The 18779-nt window shown below is 55.0% G+C and overlaps 8 protein-coding genes across 8 annotated transcripts; 6 read left to right on the forward strand and 2 right to left on the reverse strand.

Annotated features, from left to right (window-relative positions):
* Positions 1-25: 25 nt before the first annotated feature.
* PHYSODRAFT_515724 (hypothetical protein) lies at positions 26-1003 on the forward strand (the record flags this gene model as incomplete). The annotated part of the gene is made up of 2 exons (XM_009534028.1): positions 26-172; positions 251-1003. The coding sequence occupies 2 exons, from the start codon at positions 26-28 to the stop codon at positions 1001-1003; spliced, it is 900 nt and encodes a 299-aa protein (XP_009532323.1).
* A 574-nt stretch (positions 1004-1577) lies between these two features.
* PHYSODRAFT_262067 (hypothetical protein) lies at positions 1578-4147 on the reverse strand (the record flags this gene model as incomplete). The annotated part of the gene is made up of 2 exons (XM_009534029.1): positions 1578-1586; positions 1631-4147. 2 exons carry the CDS (start codon positions 4145-4147, stop codon positions 1578-1580), a joined length of 2526 nt encoding a protein of 841 aa, XP_009532324.1.
* Positions 4148-5179: 1032 nt separating this feature from the next.
* On the forward strand, positions 5180-7523 carry PHYSODRAFT_336471 (hypothetical protein; the record flags this gene model as incomplete). The annotated part of the gene is made up of 7 exons (XM_009534030.1): positions 5180-5329; positions 5396-5487; positions 5551-5810; positions 5884-6006; positions 6072-6274; positions 6361-6750; positions 6825-7523. The coding sequence occupies 7 exons, from the start codon at positions 5180-5182 to the stop codon at positions 7521-7523; spliced, it is 1917 nt and encodes a 638-aa protein (XP_009532325.1).
* A 715-nt stretch (positions 7524-8238) lies between these two features.
* On the reverse strand, positions 8239-8856 carry PHYSODRAFT_441006 (hypothetical protein; the record flags this gene model as incomplete). Its single annotated transcript, XM_009534031.1, has 1 exon — positions 8239-8856. A coding segment is annotated over one exon (618 nt), but the record flags the coding sequence as incomplete, so codon positions are not given.
* A 2535-nt stretch (positions 8857-11391) lies between these two features.
* On the forward strand, positions 11392-12475 carry PHYSODRAFT_303814 (hypothetical protein; the record flags this gene model as incomplete). The annotated part of the gene is made up of 2 exons (XM_009534032.1): positions 11392-11808; positions 11918-12475. The coding sequence occupies 2 exons, from the start codon at positions 11392-11394 to the stop codon at positions 12473-12475; spliced, it is 975 nt and encodes a 324-aa protein (XP_009532327.1).
* An 829-nt stretch (positions 12476-13304) lies between these two features.
* PHYSODRAFT_380775 (hypothetical protein) lies at positions 13305-13996 on the forward strand (the record flags this gene model as incomplete). The annotated part of the gene is given in 2 exon segments (XM_009534033.1): positions 13305-13877; positions 13889-13996. Coding segments are annotated over 2 exon segments (681 nt in total), but the record flags the coding sequence as incomplete, so codon positions are not given.
* A 2096-nt stretch (positions 13997-16092) lies between these two features.
* On the forward strand, positions 16093-16606 carry PHYSODRAFT_355173 (hypothetical protein). Its single transcript, XM_009534034.1, is given in 2 exon segments — positions 16093-16479; positions 16490-16606. 2 exon segments carry the CDS (start codon positions 16136-16138, stop codon positions 16548-16550), a joined length of 405 nt encoding a protein of 134 aa, XP_009532329.1. The 5' UTR covers positions 16093-16135; the 3' UTR covers positions 16551-16606.
* Positions 16607-17569: 963 nt separating this feature from the next.
* PHYSODRAFT_517054 (hypothetical protein) lies at positions 17570-18034 on the forward strand (the record flags this gene model as incomplete). Its single annotated transcript, XM_009534035.1, has 1 exon — positions 17570-18034. A coding segment is annotated over one exon (465 nt), but the record flags the coding sequence as incomplete, so codon positions are not given.
* Positions 18035-18779: the final 745 nt, after the last annotated feature.

Consider the following 18779-nt stretch of genomic DNA (forward strand, 5'->3'; position numbering starts at 1 on the left):
CGAGATGGAGAAGCTGAAGAAGCAGATGAGGTACTACCAGGCACGGAACGAGACGCTCAAGCAGCGCGAGACACTGGCAGAGCGCCAAAAGATCAACCGAACAATGCGCGAGGCTCTTCAAGCCCAACGTCTATCGTTCGCCAGCACGGCGTCTCTGATCACGCAATTCTACGTACGTTATCGTGCTCTACTTTGTAAAAATATTCGCAGATGACTCTAAACTCTTATGTTAATTGGCATTATTTTCTAGCGTGATAGTGTCACCCAGCCATTCGATCTCCCAGCTCGCCTCGGCCGAGACCCAATGGAGCGTGAAGCTGTGCTTCTGCGAATGAGGACCGACCGCCTGCAGGTGGCGCACAATTTCATGGTTCAGCGTCGAAATTACCAAACCACGTCGGAATTCTGCGATCGTAAGAGGTTTGAGGCCTCCCATGGGGACCTCGTGTCACTCCGATTCGAGGTCATACCCCTCCCGGGTGCGCGCAGCGTCAAGACAATCATCGACGCGCTTGAGGACTTCGTCTACAACCTCGAGATCAGTCTGTCTGACGCCATTGGCGATATCACAATACGGGAGAACGACGATCCTGACCCTGATAGCCCCGTAGCTCAGCATCGTATTGTGGCCACAATCGCTAACCTGGTGCAGACGGATACCAACAACATTGCATTCGCCGAGTACCGTCCAGCAGGGCCGCCGGGGAGCGGCGAGAACGAATTGGGCGTCATGATCTGCGACGCTATTGACGAAGACGAACTGTTCCCGTATCGCCCACTGCAACGCGTGAGGCAAGACATGACCGTCATCACGTACGTGACGCATGAACACGGGGAGAATGGAGAACCGACCATCGTCATGACTCGCTGGTGGTGCCTTCGACTCCGGAAATCCCACATCTACGTGCCGCCGCTCGCAGTGGACAGAATCATGGCCGGCGTCGAGAAAGTGAGTGCGGCGATGCTTCAAACCGCACGGCGAGCTAGTGGGTTGGCCACATAGACGACTTATCCGTCTAGGAATTAGCAACTCGTCCTAGGTAGGACGTGCACGAGCCTTGAGCTCATCCAGAAAATTCCGTGGAGTGGCGCTTTTGTTGTTGGGTTTGAGCGTTGGTGGAGGCAAAGCCTCGTTACTATCCGTGGTCTCGACGCTGATGCTGGCTTTACGAGCGGAAGCACTCTTGAGTTGGTCCAAAAAGTTCATGGGCTTCGAGGCTTGACCATTGTCACCGGTATCTTCCGTCGCCAGTTTTCGGCTCGACGCGTTTTTGAGTTCGTCCAGAAAGTTCATGGGTTTCTTGGTGCTCACGGGGGTGGAGGGCTGCTCGCTGTTCTCAGTTTCTGAACTTGCTGTCTTTCGCTGAAAACGATTTTGTAATTCACCCAGGAAATTGACCTTCCCGCCTCCAAAAGGTGACGGTCTAGGAGTTCCTGGATTCGAGTTCTCAGCTTTTGGCGAGTTGCCGTTCTCTTCTGCCTTCCTAGCCTCGAGGAGCTTCAGCAACGCTTTCGACTTGGGCGGAACGACAACAGTTGGCTTCGGTGGTTTTGGTTCGTCTTCCTTGGCTGATATGCTACCAGACCTGGGGGTTAGTGGCATTGATCGTGAGCTTCGTGGCGTTCGGACCATTTGCTCCTCTTTCGTGATCGAGACTTCACCCGCTTCTTCCGACTCTGATGCTTTCTGGGATGGCGATAGAAGACCACCTTCCTTGCCACGCATCGCGCGCTTGGGGCTGCAAAAGTCTTTTTCGAGGAACTGCAGGACACCAACCGCTACCTGCAGAGACTTGACTCGTTTAAACCCGCGTTGTGGAGCCTCGGTTGACCCTTCAGGTGTCTCATTCGACACAGAAGCATCCGTCATTTGCTTATCCTCCAGTTGCATCAAGCGTAGTGCTTCCACTTCAGTCTCGGTCATGACAACAGACTCCACCTCTGCAGTCTCCGGATCCACCGAGACTGCTTGGCTTTCCTCCACGACAGCCACCTCGCTGATATCATGACTCCGCTTCGCTATAGCGTTATCCAGTTCCCGCTTCCTCGCCTCAGCCTCCTCCTCAACGGACAGCTTCTTGAATGCTGCACGCTCTCGAGGCTGAATGTCGACATCAGCTGGGAATGGCCCACGAATGCATGCCGCGTTCCTAACTTCAGGATCTAGAGCTCGAATCTGAGCCACTTCAGCTTGATACTGCTCGTACGTCGGGGTCATTGTCGACCAAGCGCGCTCACCGTGAGCTAGCTCGCCCTTGACAGTATCTCGCTCCTTGCACAGTGTCAAATGCTGCTGCTTGGCTTCCTCGCGTAGAGCGATCAGAGTGGCTTTGCCAAAAGAGCGCAAGAGGTCTTCATTGCGAGCGTCCTCTGCTACAGCGACATATTCTGCTTTAGCTTGCGGGATGAGTTCCTCGTCCAGAGTCTTCAACCGCGCGCGCTTGGACTCTAGTCGGATCCTTTGGCGCTCGAACTTGTCTAAGCGCGCGTCGATCTCTGCATCGGTCGGGTAGCAGAAGATCGGATTGAGCTGCTGTCTTGCTGTGAGTTCCGGTAGCTGTACGTCTCGCCTTGCGCACTTGGCGGGGTCCCAGCCAGCCTTTATGGTCTCGTGTTGCTGCTGAGCAGCGAGCTGCCGCACGTGCTCGATAAACGATGCACGCCACGCATTCTTCCGACAGTCCTTGTCAAACGCGAAGGTGTCTGGGAGGACTCGAGCCATCGCGCGCAGTTCGTTGATGTCGTAGGTGGCGAAGTCCATGAAGAAGGGCGCGCTCTCGATCGCTAAGAAGTTGGCGCGCGCAATGTCGTCTTCATGAGTGACCAACCAGTGCAGGAAGCGATTCGTCTTGAGGTAGGCAGCGAGGTCGTACGTGTACAATACCCCTCCTTCCTGAGCTCGAGCGATAAGAGCTTCCACTGACAAGTCTGCGATATCAATTGGAACGTACGTTCTCATCAGTGCCAGACACTCCTCGTTTTTCTCGCGCTGTTTAGCCTGCCACGCCGCCTCGCGCTTCCGCATTTCATCAGCAAACTCTTTGGCCTGTTCGCGGCGCGTCTTCCAGATCTCCACGTCACGCATGGTTCGCTCCAACTCGGTCTCTGTCCGCTTCAAGTCGTGCGCGCGTGACGCTGTGATCCTAGAGGCGAGTTGAGTAGCCTGAGAGCACAGCGTGGACAATCGCTCGCTGCCTTGCGTGCACTCCGGGATTGTACGCAGTGTGTAGAGCAACGAGCGCTTGGCTTCCAGCGTTTGCTCGGAAATTACAGGTGAAGGCGACAAGTCCTCAGCAGCGAAAGAAGCTCCAAAACGATCGGTCTCAGTCCCCAGCCATTCCAGCAGCGTTTGCAGTATTCCCTGCTCCGATTTGAGTTGCTGTTGCACCGTCAAGAGTTCTTCCTTGATACTTTCCAGCCGTTTAGCCGTCGAGATCTCCAGTTGTGCGGCTGAGGCAGCGGCTGAAGAGTCTAGCTTGGCTCGGTGTAGCTCTGCGTCCACGCGGACTGCGCGCAAGTTCTTCTTGGTCTGCACCATATCCGCCTGGTACGTGGTCGCTTTCGTCTTTAGCTCTGCAACTTGTTGCGCTTGTTTCTCTAGTGAGCGCAGTTTGGCCGCCAAAGCGACGTTGGCCTTATCTTCGTCAGCACAGCGAGCAGGCTTGGACAGCTCCTGCATCTCAAATACTAGACGGTCGTAGCGTTCTTCACAGGCTGCAAGATGTCGATCTGCCGCGAGGAAGGCGTTGCCCTTGGCGCTCTCAACTTTCCACTGCAAGTCTTCGTCCGAGATTCCAAGCGATGCTTTGAGTACGCTCACCTGTTCCTGCAGTTTCTCGAGCCTGTTTTCACGCCGGATGAACGACGCGCGAGGACTTGAGCCTGAACCTGGAGAAGCCGTAGAATTCCCTGCATCTGACCCCCCACTTCCACGCACTGGCGAAGTGATCGGGCCGATTGGAGCGACACTAGGTCGACGTCTTCCACCAGGGCCAACTGGGGACATAATCGGCGAAGACGTGCGCCGAGAAACTTGCACGAACACAGGCTCCTGGTGCTGGTGCTGCTGGAAGATCGAAGAGAAGGTCCTGGCTTTCGACGGAGACTGCTGCTGAGTTGGCGCCGTTGAAGGCCTTCGCCCCGCCATCGCGCCGGACCGAGGAGATATCATGCTAGCTCGGGTTATTTTCCTTGAACTGTCGGGGCTGAGGGGCATTCTGCTGGTCACCTGCTTCGCTTGAGTAGTCGGGCGTTGATTCTGCTTGCTATGTACACGCTGTGGAGCCCCACCGCGACCTAGTGACGTGCTGGTTGTGTTTATCCTGTGAGGTTTCGTAGCTGCTGCCGGTGACTTGGTCGCTGCTGCAGGTCCGGGGTGTCTCCTTGCACCACCCGTCGGCGATGACGGTCTCCTGGTAGTAACGACGCTTGGTTTCCTTCGAGGCGCGACTGCCGCTCGACTCGCCATCGTGGACTGCAGCGAGTACGTCTTGGCAAACACCTGCTTGATGGCAGCAGCAGTCGGGGACCGTCCACCTGGGGGCAGATACACCATACTGGTTCTCCGCTCCTTCGACGGACTACCGGCGCTATTGGTCGCTCTCGACCCTGCAGAGTGTACCGACGCCCGCTTGGCTGCAACAGCGGTAGGTTTAGAGACTTGGTTGACGTGGGCAGTGGAGCTGTAGGGTTGGCTTGAGCTGGATGTTGAAGTTGTTGCATCGGAGCTGCGTGGGTCTCGAGATGATGCAGTCGCAGTAGTTGTACCCATTGTTGACGCCTTCTTGATGGGTACTTTCTCGAGGCCGAACTTGCTGTAGAGTAGCTTCTTGTGTTCGAGGAGCTCCTGGCCTTCCGCGTAGAGCCGCAAGCACGCACCCGCTGCGATGTTGCGCTGAGGGGCTGGAGGTGGCTGGTTGGTGGGGCGAGAAGAGGACGCTGAAGCTTGGAGGTTCTGCTGATGGACGCAGGGCCCCCTACGCTGCATACTCTAATACAGACGCACCAGCTGTCTGCCGTAAATGCGGCATCTCGCAAGTGCCAACGGCGCTGGACAAGTTGAGCAGCTATTCTTACGCGCACTTCAACTTAGCTGCAATTTGGGTATCTTACACAATGTATCCATGATGTTATGGCTACATGCTGAGATTGACCCACACTTTTCGAACAGCCGCGAGATATGCTGCCGCCGCGTCTCGTGTGTGCGTCCTGCAGCGTCGTCGGGGCCGGAACCGCGTGCCCCAAGTGCGGTGGGGAGCTCAGCGCCCCCAGCGCCTTCGACTGCGCCAAGCTGGGGCTGCTCCCGGAGCTGCAGGAGCTCGTGCAGCAGGTAAAACGTCGTAAATTGTCCAGCTCAACCCATAGTTGGGCGTGTTTTAACAGCTTAAATGTTTAGGACCCGGATTTCGACGTCAATGCATGTGATGAAGCGTCGAATGCGACATTACTGCACCATGCTGCTATTAGTGGCAAAATGGGGGTGATCGAGTACGTTTTGTTTAAACACATTCTTTATGAAGATTCATTGTTTTAACGCTTTTATGGCGATAGGTTTTTACTTGGAAATGAAGACCTGCGAGCTAAAATCGAGGTGGACGCTCTGGGTGGGGAGATGCAGACGACGCCGCTCTTCTGGGCAGCTTTCCACAATCAGATCTACGCTGTGGAGCTGCTGCTTCGCCACGGGGCAGATCCCAATTTCCGAGACGGTCGGGGCTTTACGCCGTTTCTCGTGGCGATTCAACGTTGCTTCCCCATTACAGCTGCCTACATGATCGCTAAGGGGTCCGATGTGAACCAACGGATGCAGGGTGCGTTGGCTGTGATTTGAGAGAGAAAACGATCACTGTTGATGCTAATGCTGCATGTACTTGTACGTCTCAGATCCGAGCCAAAAGTCAGCGCTGATGCTGCTTTGCCAGCCCCAGCAGTTTCACTTGGATACTTTTCGGATGGTGCTAAGCCTTCAAGCTATTATCAACGCACAAGACGCCGATGGCAACACTGGTACATCATTTGTTTCAGGTAGTTATCCAATCATTTGCTAACTTCACTTTCGTACCTGTTGGAAGCCCTTCATCATGCGGCTATGAACAATATCGCCATGGCTGTGCGGATGCTTCTGGACGTGAGAGCTGACACGACTATCGTGAACAAGGACGGGCTTACGGCGCTGGCAATTGCTCGTGTGCGACTACATCCAGACTCGTCGGCCCGTCATCTTCTCACAGAAGACGAGCAACTGCAACAACTTGCTCGACGTACCTCAATTCAGGTTCGGACCTGTTGTGAATACGGTACTTGAACTTGTTTTCTTAACAAATCTCACCGAGACCATCACTGTTGTGCAAATGTCGACAGAAACAAACCCTCGAGGACAATGTGTACAAGCTCGCGTTTTTCGTACCGTGGGTGGTGTTTCCTCTAGCTTGCTACGTGATCGTGACTGTGAACGGCACGCTCTACATCATGTTGTCGCTTGTCGTTCTATTGGTTGCTGCAATACTGCTGCTTAAGTTGCTACAGCGTGGGTCTTACGGCGACAAACGAAAGGGAGCATCACTCATGTTCGGGATAAACGTTGCCTCGATCGGGTATCTTGTCGGTAGCTTCCCTCGGTTCAGCAGCGAGTGTAGCACCGTGTTCTGCGCATTTGCTGCAGTCTCTTTCGTCATGATTGGAGTCACTCTGTACAAAACGGCAACGTCGGATCCGGGCGAAGTGTTCACGTCGTACGACGAAAAGCTGCATGTACGTTGGCTGCACATTATTTTTAGTGCTGCTAGGAACAATCTTACGTCCTTGTTTATTCTTTCGATTTCTAGAATATCCGCTGGCTGGTGGAGTCCAAGTTACCCAGCGCGACCAAACTCTGCCTCACTTGCCTGCACAAGAGGCCGCTGCGTGGAAAACACTGTGCTGAGCTCAACTCGTGCATCGCAAAGTTCGACCACTACTGTCCGTTTGTGGTTAACGCCATCGGTGCTCGCAACCATGCAGCTTTCCTGGGATTCCTGTTCTCCGCTGTGCTGTCGATCGCGTTGGAACTTGTGGCTTGTTGGCGCTTTGCACGCGTACAGCCCGAGCTCGTGGCCGACTTCACCGTTCAGTGGCAATGGTGGAAGTGGAAATCGTCGTTGTGGAACCTTCTCCTGGGCACGTTTGGCAGTGAGCCGGCTGCTGTCGCTGATACGCCAGGGCTATTCGACTGGATCGGGAGCATTGCGCACTTTCAGCCAGTGCTGTTCTGCATCATGCTGCTGGACGTTGTGCAAATTGCGTGGATCGCCTACATGCTGTTCTTCCACGTCTACCTCATGTGCGCGGCCCTCACGACGAACGAGGTGGTGAAGAGCGAGAACCTGGAACGCGCGTATTCCCGTGGAATCCTCAATAACATCGTGGACTTCTTAGGTCTTCCTGGTCAGCGACCTGTCGACTGGCGTCGGGTGTACAACCTAGACGAGTTCAAGAACCAAGTTGCGTCGTACCCTTCATCAGGAGAAGCGCGCAAGGACCTGTAAGCTTACTGCTACAGTAGTGAGCAAGGCCTATCAAGTATTCAACACCCACAGTTCAATCATTTGCCAAGCTAAAACAAAAGTCTTCAGCGTTTCCTCTGTATTTCTGATTACCCAATGCGTTCAAGACAGCGCAACCGTGCACTACGCGAGCGCGAGTTAGCTGCGATCTCTTCATCAGTAGCTTTGGTAGCTTTTCGGCGCGTTAGACGGAAGCGCTTCTTGCTCAATGGATCGACGCCCTCTGGCTCCTCTTCATCGTCATCATCTTCCTCGTCGCTGTCTTCAAATGCCCACTCGTCCTCCTCATCGTCATCGTCGCTTACTCTGCCTTTCTTGTCCTTTAGGATGCACCGAAAACAATACATGTTAGCAGAAGTAAGAGCTAACCTCAACGCCAGAACCGAGGACGTACCAACTCGCGGAAGAAGTCCTTGATCGGTCGGTCCTCCAGTGAATGGAACGCGATGGTAACTAACAAACCCACAAGCATTAGTTCATCACGACCAGTATTCTCAAAGCATTTTTGCGTACCGAGTCGTCCATTGGGAGCCAAGTGGTTCGCGAGCTGTTTGACGCCACTCTCGACGTGATTCAGCTCGTCGTTCACGTAGATCCGCAGCGCCTGGAAACAACGTGTGGCTGGGTGCGTGCTTCCGACCTTGCTGGCCCTCTTGCCCTTCTTCTTCTTGCTCTTGCCCTTGTCTGCCGACCTCCACATATTGGCAATGCGCTCGATGCACTCGCGCAGGTCCTTGGTGGTCTCGAACACTTTGCCGCGCTCCTCTCGCTCGCGCACAATGGCCTTGGCGAACTCCTTGGCCAGTCGCTCCTCGCCGTAGTCCCTGAAGATCTTGGTCAGCTGCACCTCCGACAGTTTGTTCACTGCGTCCGCCGCCGTCATCGCCTCGGGGTCTCGCTGGTTGAACCTCATGTCCAAAGGTCCGTCATTGAGGACGCTGAAACCCCGTCGAGCAGCGTCGAAGTGGAAACTGTTGGCCCCCAAGTCCACCAGAATGCCGTCCACTTCGGCCGGGAACTCGGCAGCCTCCAAGTGGCTGCCCAAGTCGGCATAGGACCCGACCTGGAAGCTCACGCGGCCGTGGAATTCCGCCAAGTTGGCTCGGGCGATGCTCAGCACCTCCGGGTCTCGGTCCACGCAGAGCAGTCTGGCGTCGGGAAAGTGTTGCAAAAGGGCCCTCGAGTGGCCTCCGAAGCCCGCGGTGCCGTCGACGACGTGGCGAGGCTGGGAGGGCTCCGAGAGGTTGCGAGAGAAGGCGGCGACAGTCTCGTGGAGCAGGACGGGGACGTGCACTGGCGGCTGCGAGCCATCGCTGGGGGTTCCACTGGCGCTGCGGGAGGCGCAAGACGCAGTGGATGCAGTGCAGCGCGATAAAAAGAGAGGACAAGCCCTGGAGGCTCGCAACGCAGTGAGCGAGTGCAGGCGCAGCAGCAGCATGGTCGTCGGCAGTGGTGGCAGCCGCTCGTTTTACTGTATTGCTATAGACAGGGGATATCCGAATGGATACACTTTTAGTAGCTTTTAGGTGGTCGTAATCGAAAGGAATGCAGGGTCACCTCCGCCTTTTCATCGTCTTGCTCGAAGGTCCAGCGAAGCATGCGGCGGAATGGCAGACCGACTCGAGCTACATGTAAACTTTTAAGTTTTAAGTACTGTACGGCAACGATAGCAAGGCGTGCACTGTGCCCGCGTGCAGGCTTCAAGTGGGAACCTGTCAGGTCCATCGCCTGGTCTCCAGAAACTGGACCAGTGCTTCCCTCCCTGTGCCGACTCGGGACTGCCAAGTGGACGTACTTAAAAGTGAGTAGTTTCCTTTTCAGCGTGTAGCAGAGCAGGGCGGGGCGCGATGGTGACGGAAGGCTTCAAGAGGGCTGCAGAAGAGGGGGACCTCGCTACGATTATGGGGTTGGTGGGGCAGGCCTCGGACGAAGAGCTGGCCGATGCGTTGGGGAGAGCTGCGGGAAACGGCCACGTAGACGTCGTGGTGAAACTTGTCGGGGAATGCGGCGTTGACGCGGATGCGAAGGCGAAAGGAGGAGTCACAGCGCTGATGCAGGCCGCTTCCAGTGGCCACATGGACGTTGTCCGGTGCCTCGTTGAGCAATGCAGCGCTAACGCAGACGCCAAGGACAAATACGGATCGACGATGCTGATGGAAGCAGCTTGCGGCGGCCGCATCGCTGTTGTGCGGTACCTGGTTGAGCAACGCGACACTGATGTGAACGCTGTAGACGATGACGGGAGGACAGCGTTGATGCAGGCTGCTCTAAATGGTCATTTCGATGTTGTAGAGTACCTGGTTGAGCGAACCGGCGCTGATGTGGAAGGCAAGGATAAGGAAGGAGCTACAGCGTTGATGCAGGCTGCTGGGCACGGCCATATAGATGTGGTAGAGTTCCTGGTTGAGCAACGCGGCGCTAATGTAAACGCCAAGGACAACCGAGGAGCCACAGCATTGATGAAGGCTGCTCTCAATGGCCACTTTGATGTCGTCGAGTACCTGGCGGAGGAACTCGACGCTGATGTGAACGCACAGAACAAAGACGGAGAGACAGCATTAATGCAGGCCGCTCTCGGAGGCGATGTTGATGTCGTGCGAATTTTGTCAAAGCATAGCGAAGCGGATGTGAATGAATGCTGCGAACGATTACGGGAGGACAGCGTTGATGCAGGCTGCTCTAAATGGTCATTTCGATATCATAGAGTACCTAGTTGAACAGTGCTACGCTGATGTTAACGCAAAGGATAGAATGGGGAACACGGCGCTAATGGAGGCCGCTAACAAGGGACACGCTGAAGTCGTGCGGTACCTGGCGAAGCAACGCGGCGCTCGCGTGAACGGCAAGAATGAGTGTGGAAGCACGGCTATGATGTTGGCCGCTGGCAGTGGTCTGTGTGAATTCGTGCGATTCCTGGCGGAGCAATCTGGTGCTCGTGTAAACGCTAAGGACGATGGCGGGGGGACAGCTTTGATGCAGGCTGCTTTCAATGGCCATATCGGTGTTGTACAGAACCTGGTTGAGCAACGCGATGCTGATGTGAACGCTGTAGATGATGGCGGGTGGAGTGAACCACTTGTACTTGACTGAGCAAAAGACAGAATGCCATTGAATTGAGGTTAGCGAGTAGCAACAAGTACCGGTAGCTAGCTCTGAGGGGCGTCTCCAGGGGGAGACGCTGCTAATGCAACACGAAAGCCAGGTTGAAGCCTGGTACAAACAGAGATGCGCCGAGCACGAAGTAGTGACTTGGAGCGGAGTTGAACGGAGACTGGTCCACGTCTCTGGAGCAGAGTGACACATCTGGAGGCGAGCTTCGATTGGTACTGCGTCGACACGGGAACCGCTGACTAGATCGATGTCGAGTCGGGCGCTTGTCCACGTAGACTTAGACCATTACAACGGGAGGACAGCTTTGATGCAGGCTGCTCTCAATGGCCACTTAGACATCGTGCGGTGCCTAGCTGAACAACGTGACGCCGATGCGAACGCAAAAGATAAACGGGGAAGCACGGCGTTGATGATGGCTGCTGGCAATGGTGAAATCAAGGTAGTGCGGCACCTGACTGAGCACTGTTGCCTCGATGTGAACACGAACGACAACGAGGTATTAACGGCGTTGATGACGGCCGCTCGCAAGCGCCACATCGACGTTGTGCGCTACTTGGCCGATCAATGCAATGCTGATGTGACCACCCAGGATAATAGAAGAGACAAAGTGTTCTTGTGGGTGGCTAACAATGGCCCTATTGATTTGGTGCTGTACCTGGCTGAGCATTATACCGCTGACCTATACGCTAAGAACAACTTAGCATCCATGGCGTTGATGTGAGCTGCTCTCAATGGCAACATGGATGTCGTGCGGTTCCTGGCGGAGCAATCTGGTGCTCGTGTAAACGCTAAGGACGATGACGGGAGTACTGCGTTGATGCAGGCTGCTTTAAATGGTCATTTCAATGTTGTGGAGTACCTGACGGAGCAACGCGACGCTGATGTGAATGCGAAGGACAACAAAGGAGGCACAGCATTCATGCAGGCTGCTCGCAAAGGCCACTTCGATGTTGTAGAGTACCTGGCGGAGCAACCCGACGCTGATGTGCATGCGAAGGACAAGGAAGGAGCTACAGCATTGATGCAGGCTGCTGCCAATGGTCAAAATCAAGTCGTGCAGTTCCTGGTGGAGCAAACCGGCGCTGACGTGAAAGTCAAGGATAAGTATGGAAAGATGGCTATGATGTTGGTCGCTGGCAATGATGAAGTTGAAATGGTGCGGTTCCTGTGGCGCTTGTGTACACGCGAAAGACAACAAAGGAGCCACAGCATTAATGAGGGCTGCAAATAAGGGACACGTTGTTGTGAGACGGTACCTGGCTAAGCAACGTAGCGCTGATGTGAACGCCGACGGCAACGAAGGAGACATAGCGTCGGTCCGGGCTGTGTATAACGACAACTCCGATGTAGTGCGGTACCTAACTAACAAATGTGATGCTGGTGTCAAAACCCGTGACATGAAAGAAGGCACTGCGTTGATGCAGGCCGCTGGCAACGGTGAAATTGAAGACGTGAGGTATCTGGCTGAGCAACGTAACGCTGATGTGAACGCCGTGGACGCCGAAGGAAGTACAGCATTAATGCGGGCTGCCCGCAATGGCCACCACGATATCGTGCAATATCTGGTTGAACAACGTCTCGCTGATGTGGCCACCATAGATAACAGGGGATACACGGCGTTGATGTGGGCTGCTGCCAAGGGTCAAATCAGAGTCGTGTGGTACTTGGAACAACAATGTATGGATGATGTGAACGGAAGGTTCCACGAGAGGGCCTCACAAATCACCGGGCATATGGGAGTGGAGCACTTTCTGATGGAATCACGCACTAATAATAAAGGCGGTTTGTACCAATCCTGGGATGCGGTACACTTACGTAAATAGAGACGGTGAGCACTGTTACACTTAACTTATCACTAAAGCCGTGGATTACAGCACTACTGAAAATGAACTTTTCACTGATGCCATATCAACAAGATTCTAATAATAAATAAGATAGGGCTAAACATCTCGACAACCACCGCTATTTTGCAATTGCCATGGCGAGGAGCACACAGGGCCGGCGTGAGCGGCGGCCTTGGCTTGAGCTCTGGCGTACAGGGCCCGTACGAAGAGTTTGAGGCGGGCTTACCAACATTTAGCTGAAAAAAAAACGATCTAGTGCGCTGTACGATGAACCATGTCGACCGTGAAGAAGACTCGCTGGCTGTAACGCACCATGATATGCGGTGCCTGATGACTAAGTGCAAATCCAAGCGCTGTGAGATGTCCGGTGAAGCCTGTCCCTGTCGCTACAAGGTCCTTGAATGCCAGGGAATTCCAGAAGTCCAGGTCGTGGATTTCAAGATTTTATTTTCGCAAGCATACAATGGCTGCCGACGCACCACCGTCTCCGGTTAGCACCAAGCTTTCTACGGCTATGAAGGAGTATTTAAATGCTAAACTTGAGGAAACGCCATCTATGGTGGCTCAATTGGCATTTTCCTTCCTGTCACGCGAGGTCCGTGAGCGCCGAATTGCAGGTTCAGCCCCAGATCTCGAGAAGGTGCAGAACTATGTGAAGTCGTGGCGTGCGAAAAACAAGCCGGACAGCATGGCCCCCGTCATGGAGATTTGTATTCGCTCAATGTACGATCGTGAAGATTTAAGTCGAGCACCTGTGGATTTGCTCGTGTTTTGTGATTCGAAAGATGAGGACGGCAGTAGGCTACCATTGTTGGGTACGGGATCGGAGGCGGATCCTTTTCGTATTGGCTTAACAAGCCTACAACTCATGGAACGCTACATCGTCGTTCAAAACGATCCTGATCTCACTACTTTGATTCATTTGGATTGTACACATGGTGTGGTGAAACAGAAGTATCCTGTTTTTGTTGTGGGCATCTCGGATTGTGCTGGTGGATTCCTACCCATCGTTTACTACTGCGCATCTCAGCGTAGAGGCGTCGACATCTCGTGGTGTCTAGCGTTTCTGAAGCGTGTGGTGTTTAGCGAGATTCAGGTCCGCTTCAAGCCTGACTTTGTCATGATGGATGCTGACAAAGCCCAGTACAACGCGTGTGCTGCTGAGCTACCTGAAACCACAGTGCTTATGTGCTGGTTTCATGTCACTCAGAATGTGCACAAATATGCAGATGAGAATGGTTTGGATGGGGTATCTCGCCCGTTGCTTTTTCGCAATCTTTATGATCTGCACTTTGCCCCGGATGAGGATAGCTACATGCAGAAACGCGCTTTTGTGATCGCGTCGTGGAATGGTGCAAGTCTTTGTGTCCCCGATTCAAACGTGTCGCGAAGCACATTATCAAGACGTGGTTTTTGGATCCTCGCTTTTCTAAGTGGCAAGCGTATCACACACCGACGGGGTACGCAGCTACAAACAACCCTCTCGAAACGTACCACTACACTTTAAATTTAGTAAACGACAGTAAGCGCGCAAACCCGACAGAACTGGTGGGCCGGCTGGATTTGTCGCGCATTGCCCACGAGACTAGTATGGTGCCATTCAGTTCGGCACCGAAAGTTTCGAAGCGGTTGAAGGCGGCCTTCAATCAAGCCGAGAAAAAGAAAACAATGAGAGCTATTCTTGTACACCGCGTACAAAACCGTGATCTGGTTTTGGTGAGTGTTGCACCGGAGCCCAAACAGAGAACGACAGTTGAACCGGATACCAGCGTTGTTGAGGATGCCGCTGGAGCCCTTCTATCGTATAAATCGGTAAACTACAACAGGATCATGTGGAAGGAGATGCCGCAAGGGGGCTGGGTGGTAGATGCTACGGCCCGAACGTGCATGTGCATAGTGTGGAGGAAAGCGGGTATGTGCTTTCACGTTATCAAAGCAACAAAGTTCGCCAATCTGCCTTGTCCTGGCATGCCGCGACCGGAACAGAGATTTGTCACACCCTACCAGTCGAGAGGACGACCTCGATCGCCGAGCCGTGTACGCGTGCAGAGACCAGAGCCAGTGTCAGAGGAGGTGCCGGAGGGCGCAATTGTTCTCGGCTTGGCAACCTTGGCAGAGTTCCGAGCTAACTCGGCAGGGTCAAGCGGACCCGCCAGCGTTGAGCTGGAGGACGGCGAATTCTTTCCTGGCGTTCCCGTAACAACTCCATTGGCACTTGCAGACCACGCAGATAACTCTGCAGTGCCCGTCACCACCTCGTGTGTGCATGCCGGTGTGTTCACTGGCGTGCCAAGAGAGCGCGCATCCGAATCGCGTGATCCGACCAATCTTCATATGACGGGTCCTGCAGGAGATCCCAGTTCACTAGGTGTGTTGGCTGGCACGCTGAGCAGCGGATCGGAACTACATGAAGCAAATGCTGAAGGATCCGCGTCACTTCGACGCTCCGAGCGGCGCCGAGCGCCATCGCGACGCGCCCGTGAGGCGTCCAGCGCTAACAAGCGCAGTCGGCAGTAGGTGAAGTGGCGGGCGTTGTTGAAGGTGGCAGTAAGGACAGGATCCATATGATTAGCATAAATCAGACCTATTACATAAACTCGATCAATAAGTCATCTTATCCATTGATTCGCTCACTTTTAAAAGCGCGGTAGAGAGCGGGAGAAGGTCTCGATACGATGGAGGCAGTGCATCGGTGCCGACCTGCAACATGGTGAACTACGACGAGGTACTTATCCGTGTTGGTGCTGCTTGAGACCATCCATTTGGTTCTGACAAACGGTTACATCCAGGACGCTAGCGCCTAGCAGAAGCTGGACTCCCAGATCAAGACCATGGCCCCTCCGAGACGGGCGCCAACGCAGTGTGTCTGTACGATGTTGATCTGTCCAAGCCGCACGCCGACTTCATGTACAAACTGCGCAAGTACGGCATGCTCGCTCTTGTGGACCTGGGTGCCACGTGCGAGAACTGTTCTATCAGGTGGACGAGTAACTAACAGGCTACACTGGGCGGTAGTTCACCTCCTTGTGATCGACGCCGCCACCATCACCGTGTGCTAGACGAAGTTCATCCGACACACGCGCGCCTTCATCGGCGGCTGCTCGTCCACCATCGGCGGCTGCTCGTCCACCAAGCTCAGCATCCCCGTGGGCGTCGTGATGGCCGACCCGGACACGACCAACAACAACCGCCGGCTCAAAGCGCAGTACTACAAGTGCCGCACGGACTTGAGCGAAGAGTACGAGAACGCTGAGCGGTACGGCCTCAACACGTATCAGTACTGCGACGGAGACGTGACGACGCTGGCGGACGCCGACGGCTTCTCGGAGCTATTGACGGACTTCACCAACTACAGCATGTCCATCCCGGTCATGCTGACCGAGTACGGCTGCGTGAACCCGAGCTTCCCCACGGTGGGCGACTACGAGGCGCAGCGCACGTGGCGTCAGCCTGGCTGGCTGCTGGGCGACGACGTCCGCAAGGTCTTCTCAGGCTGCTTCGCGTTCGAGTACTCGGCCGAGATGGCCAACTCGGTCGGCTCGGGCTCGTCCGCTTCGGCGTATCCGTTTACGTCCTACGGCGCGCAGAACTACGAACTGGGCTACTACTCGCCCGAGGACATGCGACTGGATCGACACCATGTGCTCGTACAACCCCATGCCCAACTTCTACAACATTTCGACGCAGTACAATGACTCGGGCTTTCGTCCGAGTCCTCGTACGATGACGTCACGGCCGACTCGGACCGCTCCAGCCCCCCGGACTTCCCCTCGGGCTTCTCGGCCCTCGTCGACTCGACGTGGGAATCGAACAGCGTGGAGGACGAGTCGTGACCGTCCGAGGTGCTCAACTACGGGCCAGACGGTCAGCGACTGGACCAGCCACGAGGGCACCACGTCGAGGGCGGCCAGAGGCGACTCGTCGGATTCTTCGGCTGTCAGCGTGTCCATGGCCTCGGTGCTGCTGCTGGGCTCTGTGATCGCTACGCTGCTGTAGACAGCGGTGTCCTACTCAAGTGCCAGTGGATGGCAGACGGAGACGTAACACGCAGTGAGCGCTAGTCGGCGACAGATAGCCGGTAGAGAACAGATAATGAACAAGCTGTAAAGAGATTGCATTCTAACCGTACGAAAGTTTTGTCGAGCTTCATCTGACGCAGTGCCAATCGGACTTGGGGAAGCGCCTCGAAAACGAGGAACTCGTGCACCTCCGTCAACTTTGTCAACCAGGCGAGCGTGTTAGCTTGTCTGTCAATGCGATTGTTGTCAGTTTTGCTATGGTTTTTCATGCACCTTGATAAGTAGGAATTGACAAAGTTATAGTGCTCCACTCCACTTCATCAGTGGCCCGAGTTAGTAACAAAGTGCATCTGCCCTATTCCTTGGTTAGTGCTGACCTCTATTTTTTTTGTGCTCTTTTCCGAACCCATAGTTGGAGGCGCAAAAGTCAAAGTACAGCTGGTCGTATACACAGTTTTTCGAGCATCTCCTCGTTCCACGAGCGATACACAGAGTTAACGGAGGCCATTATGAAGCACGAAATCGACGTCGATTGGTACGTGGTTGAGCAATGCCCCGCTGATGTTAGCGATGGGATCGTGGAACCATACATAGCGTTCATGTGGGCCACTGACAGGGGCCACATTGATGTCCTGCGGTACCTGGCTGAGCACTGCGACACTGATGTGAACGCCACGAACAATGAGGGCTACACAGCACTAATGATGGCCGCTACACAAGGAAGGATTACTGTGGTTCAGTGTCTGGTCGAACAATATAACGCAGATGTGAACACTGTAAGCATCAATGGAATGATCGCTCTCCGACTCGCTGCTGAACGTGGATACCAGGACATTCAACGAATGCTCATGCCATTCATTCAAATCAAAGTCCAATCACCCACCGCCGACGAAACGACAAATACAACAACCGTAGCCCACGTTCCGCCAAATTCCTCAATTGACCCGTGCGAAATTCGACTCATACGGTACAGTCAAAACGGAAAGACTTCCTTGTCAAGTGGCTCGATGCCGACGCAGTCGTGAAGCTCTTCATTCCCGACGCTTCTCATTCGTCGTTCGGCGGTGAAGTTCGTATGTGGCAACAGCTTCGCCACCCCAACATCGTCAAACTATACGGCGTGTGTGCCGTTAATTCCCACCTACAATTTTTCGTGTGCGAGTATGCGAGTCAAGGCTCACTTCTAGAATACGTCAAGTCTCCAGCCGAGAAGCGACCGACGATGTGGAGGTACCTCTACGAAGCTGCGCTAGGGCTCGAGTATCTTCACGAGAGAGGACTCGTTCATGGTGACTTACGGTGCAGTAACATTCCGATTGGGAGTGATGGCCTGGCGAAGCTATCAAACTTTGGACTGATTAGATCTATCAAGACGTCGAACGCAGTGCTGGATAGGTCCGTCAGGTCGATGCGCTGGCAGGCCCCTGAGGTTGTGAAAGGGATGTCTCCATCTTTTCAATCGGATGTATACTCTCTGGGAATAAGCATTTTGGAAGCTGTGACGAAGGAGACTCCTTAGCGGGGTCGCGAGGCCGGAAGCCGTAGTCGGCAGTGGTGGGGTTCAGCAGAGGCCGCAGCTCGGGGCGCTGGGAGCGCGTGGGAGCCATCTGCGCCGCAACCTGCTCGGACTGAGTTTCGTCCAAAGGGTTGGAGATGACGGAGCCCAGGGGCACGCCCTCACCACGAGGTGGCGAATACCGTGGCTCAGGGAGCGCGCGCAGCTCGTAGAGGCCGAAAGAGCGTTCAGGGAACGGGTTCGGAGTTTGCAGCGGTGGTCGCGGCTCCTCCTTCGACGGCGCAGCGCGCTCTGCAGGTGGACGGCTCGGCGAGCGCACAGGAGACGTGTGCGCGGGGCGCCCTTGATCGCGACGGCTCGGAGAGCCAACTGGGGCCGGTGAGCCTTCTTCACGGCGTGCCGACGGTGTGGGCGAAGCGTCGCCGCGGCTCGGGGAGCGCCGCGTGAGTGGGGACGCATCTCCTCGGTTCGGAGAACCCTCCATGGACTCGTCCACCTCGCCCTCTTCACCAAAGAGCTCCTTAGGATCCATGATCTGACGGGTTGGTGCTCGAGGAGAGCTGGGGCTTGCACGCTGCGAGCTACGCTTCAGGCGTTGCCGCGAAGTACTCGGACACCGAGAGCCTGGAAGTCGTCGAGGGTGTGGGCGCGGGCGCTGGCGTTCGCGGAGGTGCGGAGGCACACAGTGCAGCAGCACGAGAGGAGCGAGGCTCCGAGGCGGATCTCGCGAGAGGCTGTCTGCGGTCGA

Source organism: Phytophthora sojae (genome assembly GCF_000149755.1).
Source record: "Phytophthora sojae unplaced genomic scaffold PHYSOscaffold_7, whole genome shotgun sequence".
NCBI classification, from domain to species: Eukaryota; Oomycota; class Peronosporomycetes; order Peronosporales; family Peronosporaceae; genus Phytophthora; species Phytophthora sojae.

Coding starts and splice junctions, on each gene's coding strand:
- PHYSODRAFT_355173 (XM_009534034.1), top strand. CDS start 16,136: ATGTGCTCGTACAACCCCATGCCCAACTTCTACAACATTTCGACGCAG.